At 37.3% G+C, this 12,181-nt stretch overlaps 1 protein-coding gene across 1 annotated transcript in view; it reads right to left on the bottom strand.

Moving 5' to 3' along the window:
- Positions 1 to 12,181, bottom strand: part of RAPGEF4 (Rap guanine nucleotide exchange factor 4) — a 151,679-nt gene that overhangs the window by 24,095 nt on the left and 115,403 nt on the right. The window contains exons 16-21 of the mRNA XM_062004607.1: positions 9,776 to 9,864; positions 7,536 to 7,614; positions 3,053 to 3,203; positions 1,633 to 1,721; positions 1,151 to 1,181; positions 834 to 912 (exon numbers count right to left, since the gene is read on the bottom strand). Of these exons, the coding sequence (XP_061860591.1) occupies positions 834 to 912; positions 1,151 to 1,181; positions 1,633 to 1,721; positions 3,053 to 3,203; positions 7,536 to 7,614; positions 9,776 to 9,864 (518 nt within the window). The remainder of the gene's footprint in view (positions 1 to 833; positions 913 to 1,150; positions 1,182 to 1,632; positions 1,722 to 3,052; positions 3,204 to 7,535; positions 7,615 to 9,775; positions 9,865 to 12,181) is intronic.

Raw genomic sequence — 12,181 nt, 5'->3', positions numbered from 1 at the left:
TTGGCTTTCTCATCTGTATGATCTTGCATTTTGTCCCCTTATTTTTACTGTTGTTCACTAACAAGAGCTCTTCTTTAATATCACACATCTTGAAGCAGAAGCTATTCTCTGTGATGAAGATGCACCAAAACAACCATTTAGAGACTGGCCCTAGCAGTTGCAACAAAATCCTCAGTTTTATAAGATTTAAGGGGCATGTGTCTTTGTTTACAATGATTGGATGCCATCATCAGAGCTTAGGTTTTTGTTCACATAGCAGAGCTTTAACCTGCCTGAAGTGGAGGACAATATGAAAAGCCAGTACAACCACTGCTGTAAATTTTACCTTCATCTTTTCAGAAAATCAAACAATACCAATAGGGCAAACCAGCAGATTTTGTTTTCTAGGCTGTGTGCCACAGGGCAGAGATACATATTATGATTATCTGCTCCACTCCTGTCACAAAGGAACAGCTGTACATGTTAGCTCAAACTACACAGGGGAGACTGAGGCTCAAACATGACCTTCAGCACCCACTATGTATTGCACTCCTGTTATCTACATGGACACTGCCTGTACTGGTTCTTACCTGTTTTGTTGATTCCTCATTTTAAAGTTTTTTACCTCTTCCTCTGAGGAAATACAGTGTTTGATAGCACAAGTAACTAAGGGAAAAGACCAGGAGCACTTCAAATCAATGGAGGATATTGGGCTAGCAAAAGCAAACAGAACTTGCTTTGGGTGAAACTTCAAAACTCAAGGTAGGTACTTTTTGTAATTTCAGACCATTTTTTGAGACAAATTTACTGCAAATCTCAGTGGCTCAAGAAAACTTTGCAGAGAAGGAACTCACCTTCATCACTGCCCCTAATAGGCTGGCGCTTCTGTGCTCTGTCATCACTTGTGTTGAACAGCTGCAGAAGAACTTTGTGCTGAAAGTGAATAATCACAACTTACACTAATGTAAAAAGAAACACTATGGTGTGGATGTGAACTACAATAGATCTCTTTTTAATGGCAGGAAAAGGAGTAGTAATGCAAAATTTGACAATGTTAAAAGCTATTTGTCAATGTGTTACTTTAATAACATTGATTACTAAAGAGAAGACACTTATGGATTTGTTGAGCTAAAGCATTTACTTTATAAAATGCACAAATAAATTATCTTACCTTCTTTTGTGGTCCTTTAGCTTCTTCAGAACTATAAAAAGGTAAAGCATAGAATACATAAATATTACCTGGAAGATTTTGTGTACAAAATCACCTACAGGACATGGACCACTTGTCAAACTACAATATCAACATACTTGTATTTGCATATACAAAAAGACTAGATAATACCATAGTTAATCTATGACCAAGGCAGGGAAAATACTATACAAAGTCCATGTAAGCATGAAATAAGCATCCAGTTTAGTTTCAATGGTGTGTACACAATTTCTTATTCCTTCTGTCAACCTTTTAATGAGAGTCTGGTGTTTGCAAGAATGATGTGGTATGGCAGAGCCAAAGACCTTCATCCAAACAAGCTTGCATGCAAACACCAAGTCTTCTATGATTGTCATTCATAGAATGGATTTAAGCAATAAATTTTCTTATCTATTTACTAAGAAAAAGGGCAGAGGGAGGAAAGAAGCAAAAACTGTGCTTACACTTGCTTTACAATTTTCTCTAGTTCTGGAAGTTGCTCCTTTAGTGCTGTAATCATCCTAGTATCATCTGATACAGATACATAAAATTCCTGTAATGATACAGAATAGTCTTTAAATAAACTATAGGGATAAATGAGCAGTACTCAGGGTAGAGGATTATGAGATGACATCTGATAGCTTGATGATTATAAAGAACGATAATCTGCATAGAGGAACACATGCTGGGTCCAACCTTCTATTATTTCTACTTGTTTATCTCCAGCTGATTTAAAGCATGAGTTACACATGAAGAGGGAAGCCCGATGAGGCTTCTTAGCTCACTGTTTAACCACTGTCTGCTTCTACAAAAACTGCATTTTCATATTATCAAGGGTAAAGATTACAAAATTCCCAAATAATCTGGCACGACAGCTTTATTTTACTCACTATTGTTGTAGTCCTTAGTGGATCATATGCTACTGAGTTGTTGATGTTCAGATACTCCAGTCTGCTACAGTATTGCCCCCTTTCAGACCGTACTCAAATATCTTCCTGCCACACTTCCATAAAATTGACCCAAAGAAGGATCTAGTAATTGTTCTTTAACTTCTGGACTAATGAAAGACATTATGTCTATCTCCAAAGCTTGTCTACTAGGAAAAGTTTTCCCATGTGTGCTTGCTATATGTCTGTCATACTTAAGACCTCCCCTCTACTTACTCCTCTCTAGGATTAAGTTTTAAGCAATTTGGGGCAAGAACTTCAATTCAGATAGTAACATATGGGATTGGGTTCCATAAACACAAAACAACAACAACAACAACAACAACAATCATTAATAATAACAATAAAATTAATAATAACATTCTATATTGGCAAACATGAAGATTTAACATGACATTGGGATTACCTTAGAAATACAAGGATATGTCACCTGCCACAAAGTCCTTACAATAGGTGTCTGAATTAAATGATTTTCAGAGACCAGAAGTGTTGTGAAGACAAAGACCTGAATTTCCAATAGCTGCAGTACAGCTTTCATCCAAATGGAAAGGATTTTGTGTTGCCTTTATGGCACGCCTCAGGCAGGCATAAACAGCCCCATAGTTCAACCTGTAGAGCCTCTTAATTATTTACAAGAAAACACTGAATAAACCAAATTTATCTATTGTTATAAAGCAATCTACCCTTGCAGTGCTTTGAAAGGGGTCTGCAACTCCAACAAGAATTTTCAGAGGTCCAGAGGCTAACAATGGCTCAAACACTGTTGCGGTGCATATACTGTCTGCAGCTAAAATCGAGAACACAGAGTTATGAGTTTGCACTTTGAAATGACCTACGTCTCTTCAGTTTCTACCAGAATTCTACAGACCAGGAACAGGCTTCCAGCTTATCTTGCTTGGCAGGTACTTTTCAGTACAATGATACAATTCCTTTGTACCTCCAAAAATGCCATTGCTGCTTCATCTTCTTGCAGTAAATCTCCATATAAAGCAGCCCACTGCAGAACCAGCCAAATGACTCGTCTTTTATTGTTGAGGGCATAATCCATTTTCTCCTGCTCTGTACCCTGGGAAGGCTGGGCATGATAGGTGCCATGGCATCAAGGAAAATGCTTGGAGATTGAAAATACCAAAACCAGTACGAATTAAAAAACAACTGACTTTCCAATAAATCATTTTCAAGGGTGCTCAAACATAACTTCTCAAGATACACTAACTAAAAAGTAAAAAGACAGTGACTCCCCTAAAGACCACAGGAATGATCACAATCCCACCACTGAGATAGGTGCTGTAGGGGAGCAGAACAGAAGTGATACTTGGAACAACAGAGAGGAGGATCAACCTTGGATACTGAAGAAGGATATTTCTCCTTGTTCTCTTTTGGGGACAGATGAAGAGAAATATCACTTTAATATCAATTCCAGTATTTTATTTGAGAGGAAGACTATCGGAATTAACTACCACTGTCCTTCCTCTTATTTTCAGAAGTTGCTGTAACCCAAGGTGAATCTCAGTCCCATTATGGTAGGGTGACCTGGAAGTTTACAGTCCAGACAGACTATAGAGACACAGAGTAAAGTAATAAATTCTGCAGTAGCCTCGTTTGACTTATGGGGAAACAAGAGGTTTCCACTCTATCAAATAAAGTGTATTTAGGATGCAACTCTTTGTGACAGTTATTTTGTGATAAACAGTAAGAAAATATGGGAAATGTTTACTCAACCTTTCTAATGATGAATGTCAACATTACAAAAATACACAAATAGTAAAAAAGGCCAAAAGTAACATTTATTGAAAGGATGAAACCAAGAAAAAATCAAGGGTCCAGTAGATAATAAACTGAGGTAACTTCAGCCTTTAACCTATGCAAAAATGAAGGTGACTGCCCAGCAGAAACAGGATATGACAATTTGTGTGCCTGCTTCTCACTCATCAAAGGTTAACAATATATATTTAAACTCTTTCCCAATAAACTGATGTCTGAATGCGAAGTAAGCACAGAATGAGTGCTGTCACATCTTCAACTTTTATTCCCAGATAGCAAAATTCTGATTCTGGATTGTTGTGAATAATACTACTCCTAATTATATAGCAACATTTAATATTAAAATACTGACAGTCTTTCACTCATAACAAAGTCCAGCATCCTTTCAAGGTGCACCTTCAGCTCATCTGACAAAAGAAGATAGCTATTTTAAGTTTCTCATTTAGAAGCATTTCTCTAACAAAAAACAATTAAAAAAAGGGAAGAAGTATCTACTATCTCCTAGATTCAAAAAACCCAGAACCCCTGCAGAGATTTGACATGCCACCAGGGTTACTGGAGCAACCATTTGACTGCCAAACTTTTAGAAATCTGCATCTTAATTTCATTTAGAAAGGTTTAAAATGACTAGAGAACTAAACATGTCAGTACATTTATAGAAGTGAGTCAGCCAAAGGGTCATGAGAAGTAAATAATATACTGTAAGCAACGTGCTCTAGTGTCTTAGGGAGCAAGCTTAATATTCTACTGAGTCATTTTTCTCGTGCTATTTTTACCTTTCAAACACAGTAATTATTTCATGTATTTTTACTTTCTTATTAACTGACTCACCACAGGTCCTGGTAATTTTTCTGTATTTTTACTGCTCATTTATATTAATTACTCTTTTATTAACATTATCACAGTGAAAGTCAATGAAGGGTTCTCCCATTTTCACAGGACCTAAAGGATGCAGCTTCACCACAGACTGCAATCAGAAGAAAAATATCATGTATACTTGCAACAAGTGTCAGATAATTGTAAAATATTTATCAACACCAACATGGTTAGAGTTCAATATATGTATTTCTAATTATGTCTAGCATATGCTAGGAAATGGAAGCAATTTTGAAGTCTGTTCTTTCCTGTGTGGAAACACTTAATCATATCAGGAGCTGTGCAAAATCACCACCCATTACTACAGCAGAATGTAAACAATTTTGCTGGCATGATGGTAAAGGAGGGTCACAAATAATTTGTACAGAAACATACTAAAGGATTATCATCTACAGGGAGCAAAAGAGAAGTTTATATGTCTATAGTATTGAGACAGTGGTCCTTCAAGAATGCACATCTGCACACATCCTCACACACTTGTACTATCCCAGCTGCACTTTCAGAGGTGCTGCTCTATTTCAAGTTTTCTTTTGGACTTTTTCCTGTTTCCCTCTAACAAGTTGTATCTGCAAGAATTTTTGCATTTCTGTGAAGAAGAGAGGGAAACAGGGGCCTTGGTCCAACACACAGGACTGACGTCCTGATCCAGGACAGAGAATCATACTCTTTGCTTCTCTATTAAAAAAAGAAGCCTATGGGTTTTTTTTTTTTTAATATTGCAATGTGTATATTCTTTAATGACTAAAAAGATATAGTGGTGTGTCAAGGGACAGCACAGTATGAGCACTGAATCTGCAACGAACAATAATGTTTCTTTAGCCAAAATGGTGCACCTGTCCATTCCTTTCAGGATTAAAGAACTTACAGATAACAAAATGGTGCTGTAAAAGAAGTGAAAACCCAAATAATTGATACCCTGTACTGTGCTTGAAAGCACTACAGCAGTCTAACTCTACTCACACTTGCATGCTGCCAGCTAAAATAGTATCTTAAGTGGGTGTAGGAAAATAGACTTTTATTGATTCAAAATTGGGAGCTGGAGCAAAAACAGTGTCTCTGACTGAATCACCTTTCTTCTTTTTCTTTTTCTGTTGAAATTTCCTCACTAAGCATAACTAATCTCTCCTTAGTCTCACAGCACTGGCAAACATTTTTGTAGAGTGGTTTTGCTCAAAAAAGATGAGCTTTGTTAGCAACCTTTCAACTCTAACAATAAATTTCAATGGTACAATCAACAGAGCACAGTTTGATTTTCCATATTCAGAATAGACCAAATAAACAATAATTCAGCTCTAGCAAAAGCTGACACTAAAGCAGTGGGATACCAGCTACTTCCAGCCCACCTCCTCCTCTCTGAAAAGAATTAACTTGATGCCTGCCATGACCCACTTAAGGCCATGGTCTTAGCCTCCCCTCCAGAATACATTTCATCACAAGTGAGTATGTATACGTAAGTGACACTATCACTTTGATCTTCAGAAAAGCTTTTACCCTTATAAACAATGAGGTACATTTTGCTTATGCATCTGATTTTCCCAGTTATTTCATATCAGAGGTATATTTATAATAGGACAGACAAGGCTGAGTCTCAAATGGACTGATTGAATAATATGAGACAGATAAATGAGAAAAAAACCCACCATAAAAAGTGCTACCCTTTTCTCTCCCTTTCAAAACTGCCAGCCACAGTATTTCATAATAATTCTGATATCCAAAACTATGTAGTTTTGGAAAATGTGTTTGTTTCAGGTGTACAAACAATTTTCTGCAGACCAGTTTTATGGGTCTAAAGGTTCTCAAAACAATTACTGTCCTTGCTAGCAGTAACACAAATGGATTCTCAAGCTTGCCAGACAAGGACATGCTGCTCTATTTTGTGGTTTCAGGGTGTTTTCGCAGATGTCACTCGCCCCACTGAGCTTCAAGGAAAGCACACTTTCACACCAATCTGATTCTAAAAAAATAACTAGGGAATTGAAGTTATTATATCCCTGTCAGAATTCCATAAACCAGACAACATTATATGTTTATTTAATGCTCCCAGTCCCTTGATAGCTTCAAGTCACTGTGCACAAGGAAAAATCTCAGTGCCCAACAGCTCCTCGGACTAAATGACCTGCCAGTAACTGACCGATGGACGTTTTCATTTCCATTTCCATTTTACAGACTCCTTCTGTAAAACATGCAGACTGTGTGAGAATCATCTCCAGCTCTTGATGCTGTTCACTGTAAGTTTTCATCTCCTAGGCATTCGCATGCAATTAAAGTTTTCTGCAGTTTGTTAACACTTGCTACAATAGATTATTATTATTATTAACTATTATAACAGTACGAACTAATTATTCTACAGGTTTAGAAACCTTTTTGCTTGAGGCAGTTTGCAGCTTGCAATCTATAAAGTGGACCAACAAACTCACCAAAACATCATGATCTCAGTTAAAATCTAGATGCTGTAGTTCGTCAAAACACAAGACAGAAAGGATATAGGAAGGACAATCTAAACTTCTCTGGAGCTACTTATATGGTGGAAGGATGGTATATTTCTTTCCCTTGGAATAGTCATCAGCACAGGAAAGTTACCATTTTCATGCTCCAGAACGGTAACTCACCATTTCAGAATTGCTTGAGCTATAGACAGCTGTTAGTCAGACACTGAGAACTTACTCACAAGGCACAGCCTGCATGAAATATGATGTACTTCTTGAGAGAGAGAAGCTTCAACCTCATCACTGATAGGGATTGCTGTTAAAGAGATGTAACTTTTCCCTTAAAAAGGATATTGTGCCATCAAGGCTGGGCAGAGCTGGCTATTTGGCATAAAAACACAGTGCATCATAATAAAGTCATTTAAAATAGAATCTGAAAAAAGAGAAGAAAGAAAACAGTTAATTAAGCCTCTGCAAACATCTTGGGGATCACAAGGATGAGTTTTCTTTCAGCTAAAATACCTTATTAGCCCTCTGCAGATAATAAAGGGGTCTTTTTGCACTCTATTGTAGCCATTAAGTATGAAAATGGGGAATGAACAACAATGAGCTGAGACACTAGGCCTTTACTCTTGCCTTCACGAATGTTACTGTCAAAGGGAAATTCAGCACAATCAAAAATCATCTATTTTTTCTGTTAAAATGATCTGTAGTTATGCAGAAAGTCTCAGTTTGCCTTATCTTTATATCTTTATGACAAGAAGAAAGATTTATAAAGCCCATCTGCAGAGGCCAGAATAAGTTTGGCAGTTGGGGTAAACTTGATTTTACCTTTAAATTATGCAACACTTATGTGGAATCACTTAAAAAGAATAAACACAATAGCCTGGGGTATCATTTCTTCAGTGCAACTTTTGAGATAAGAGAAACACTAAAAAACACTGTAAGGAATGTCAGAAAAATACATGGTGAGATAACTGCATAATGCAATATTACATCATTGCTTCCACTGTATTTCATATATGAAAACATCTGTCAGTTGACAAGACTCACATTCAAAAGGGTGAGACTTTTTCTCTGCGTAATATCCAGGCCAAAAGGGATTTTAACTGTTCTTAAATTAAAGGAATGCATAAACTAAAAATTTTATTTTCCAGCACTCTGAGCTTCTACACTCTAAAAGTAGCTTTGTTTGTGAATCGTGACAATTTGTATCCCATTAGGATATAGGTATAATCTTGTTGGGGGTTTGGGGGAAAAGTAGATTTAGTAGATTTAAAAACCAACTTGTTTTATAAAAATGGACAATACATGCAGACTAGTAAACTTGTAAACTTGTAAACTTGTGATTAAATAGTAAACTTGTGATTACACACTTGCGAGCTTAAAAACCAACATTCTGCTTGTAATCCTAAGCAGGTATCCTATGTCATCCTAAACAGGTATCTATGAAACGGATCATTTTTATTCATAAAAGTGGCTAAAACTGACACTGTAGAAGGATTTCTGTTATCTTTCAATTCTTCCACCATTTATGGACTGCTATACAGGTTTCTCCATTATTTTGAGGTCAGTAACAGATTAACGGGATTTAAGAACATATTTGAATATATATTTATGGGATGAAGCTGGAACACAAAAAGTTCCACTTAAATATAAGAAAGAATTATTTCACTGTCAGGATGATGGAGCAGTGGCACAGGCTGCCAAGAGGGTTTGTGGAGTCTCCTTCCTTGGAGGTCTTCAAGACCCACCTGTACATGTTCCTATGTGACCTGATCTAGGTGACCCTGCTTCTGCAGAGGGGTTGGACTAGATGATCTCTAAAGGTCCCTTCCAACCCCTACCATTCTATGATATTTTCTAGATATCTGCAATGCAAAAATAACTTGCTAATGTGATAATATCTAGCTTAATAGAAAAGTCTCTGCATTACTTCATCACAACAAGGAGGAACTTTGTGCCTGAACCTTTTTAAAAATGAAAATACTTAGTAAGTCGGCAAATATCTGTATCCCTAGCTGCCTATTAAGTGCAGCTGCAGCCACCTGTATTCTTGGGGCTTGGCCTTGGTGTGCTTTTGATTAACAATGTTGTCTTTCTCTGCATGTGGGAAAGTATAAGAAACAAGTAATTTAAACTGTGGTACTCCAAGTATGATACGAGTGTGAAAAATTGGGAATAGTTACACTAGGGTAATGGAAATGCTGGAGGTATTAAGTCAGTTCACAGTATTAAGTGACACGCAGAACAAGAAGTGTAAGTATTATTATCATTGGGTGGTAATGCATGCGCTATCCTGGTCTTACAGTTGTGCCTGATTAAAATCATGACTAGTGGTCTGGCATGCTTTGAGATTTTGCTGTTCTACTCCAAATCGGAAACACGAATGCAACAGAGCGGACTAAGAGGAGTGGATTGTTATCTTTAATTCTGGATTTCCTAGGTTTATCAGGGTTGTTTCTGAGCATTGGATAGTTCTTATTCTTGGAAAAACTACTACTAGCTGCTTTCCAAAGCATCACGTGGTGGTGTCCCTTCAGCAAAACCATCTTATGCGGTAATAATTAACATAGCCTTTGTCACGTAGATACCTGTTGCTTCATTTAAAGTTGCTTCAAGGCGCATCGTTTCTAGAAAATGCTCTAAAATTTTCTCTGGGGTTCCTGACATCACAATATACCTGTGGGAGGAAAAGGAGCAGTTAGTGTCTCATAGCCAAAATAGCTAACCAAGAAACAAATGTTTACCAGTGAGAAGTCCAGGACTGAGGAATGCCAGAGTAAAAATACGTGCTCTGACCAGAATTTCTGTGTGGTTTAGGATAAAATCATTCAGAAACTTTCTTAGCTTCCCTCCTGTAAAATGGGAGCAATAACACTCTTAACCCTATCCAGGGAGTGTGTGCTGACAGACAGCCTGCTTCCTGCACAATTACCCCAGTATAACACCACCACAGTTACACTGCAATCAGCAGAGCTGCACTGGTGCAAAACTGGGTAAGTACAATCATAAATGCTTCTCCACTAAGGATAAAGCTCTCAGTAATGACAGTTATTTGCACTCATTGAAGGTCTTAACAGATTTATTATAAGAATGAAATAAAAACTGGTGTATATCAGTGTCAGAACAAGAAAATAATTTCCTTCTGAGAAGAGTTGGTCTGAGAATAGCACACTGTATCTTCAAATTTGTACAGTGCCTTAGGTAGCTAAAGTAACTACGTTTTTCAGGTGGATAAACTTAGGATAGTACAATGTCCTGGTGTAAATTTAGGGAGGTGAGAGCAATAGTCAGGTTTTTCTGCTTCATGCAAAAACACTGGCAAGATTTTAAGTACCGGCAGAATATCATAGGATACTGCAAAACTTGTCCTGTCATCTTTTTTTTCTTTCCCTGAAGATCACATTTTTTATCTTTCCCTCCATTCTTTCAATCTTTGCATCTTTTTTTCTTTTCTTTTCTTTTTTTTGGAATCCAACTGATAAAGTATGAAACTTTAAAAAAAAAAGGAAAAAAAAAGAAAAAACCCTGAGAAGTGAAGATACTCTGCTCCTGCTGAGAAATAAGTGGTGGAGCTGAGCTCCTGGGAGCTCCTCCTCACTTTGAGCGCTGACCGTCACAGTTCTTTTACCCGCCAACCCCTTTGGAAGAACTGTATTGATGTCCCAAGAACACAAACACTTGTTAAGCCAGTGCACGTTCTCGCAGAGATACTAACCAAGTATCTAAGTGAGTGAAGCAGAGAAATCACAGGTTGCTGTACTCTGAATATGAAAGTGAAAATGAACAGTGAAGTGACTTGCAGGGCTGCTGAATTCATCCTGCATGAGTGTGATCACCCATAAAGAGTAAGATCTTGGGAGTGAGAACTTCAGAGCAAGTCCTTCGAGGCAAAACTGTTGCTGTTTGAAAGCATGGCTCTGGGAGCTGTGTAGGAGCTATGCCTTCCTCAGTAGAGGAAGTAGTGGAATCCAAACTTCAACTCAGAGGATCTGCTCCCCAAGATTAAGATGAAAAAAATGAGTTTCTCGGTTGAGTGGGTATTTCAGGGAACAACTCTGGGATGTAGAATATTTCTCTAGTGCAAATGCTGTACCCCTGCTTAGGGAGCAAAGCCCAACGTGTAGCTCATCTGAACAGGTATCAGAGATGTAAACTACTCCATTAAGGCCAAAGAGCTAAACCTTTAAGAAGAGGTCCTTGTTAAGCATCTCTTTTAGGCACAGTGCTTTTCAAAAAAGTACTGAATAGTCAACTAACACATCCCAGTAACACATTTTGGAAATCAGAATACATCAGTAAATTTGATTTGGACTCTCAAGCACAAGTGTAGCAAATTTCTCTATTTACTAACAAAAGAAACAAAGGAAATGTCATCTTAAAAATGAGTGAACTCACTTTGAAAGACTTTAGTCAAAAAGACACTGCCAACATGCAATTAATAAAGTAATCCGTCTGCTGAAAAGCAGACAATGAACTTTCAAGGTAGCCTCCTCTTTTGTGTATCTTATGTCTATTTGTCATTGTTATCAACAAAAGCTCCCCTGCTGGCACATTGACAGTACCCAAAAGCTGACCATACACATAACATTTTCAGAAATGAAATTCTGAGCTTTACTAGACAATACACTTGGACTCTAAGCTCTAAAATACAACCTAACTTAACCAGAGACCATGAATATCTCTAGATATTTTAATCAAATTTTGAACAAGAAAACGTTAAATAACACAAATCATACTGGTGTAAAGAGTTTGTAAGGAAAGTAGTGTTTGAAATATGTTTAAATGAAGCTTCCACTTTTGAAAGCATGAAAAGTATGCCAGGTCCAAGAAAATTGATTTAAATCTGTGACCAAGTTGCTGTGCATTGCAGCTGTTGATGTAAATCCACTCACTGGCTGCAATCAAGTTTCCCTTATTTAGACAGAAAAATTAGTTTCAAGACTATATGTTTTTCTAGTAGAATAGTTTGTTTTTCTAATAGATCAAGTGTAAAA

Source organism: Colius striatus, chromosome 11 (genome assembly GCF_028858725.1).
Source record: "Colius striatus isolate bColStr4 chromosome 11, bColStr4.1.hap1, whole genome shotgun sequence".
NCBI classification, from domain to species: domain Eukaryota; kingdom Metazoa; phylum Chordata; class Aves; order Coliiformes; family Coliidae; genus Colius; species Colius striatus.
Note: the sequence above shows the minus strand (reverse complement) of the source record. Positions and strands in the feature narration are given on the sequence as shown.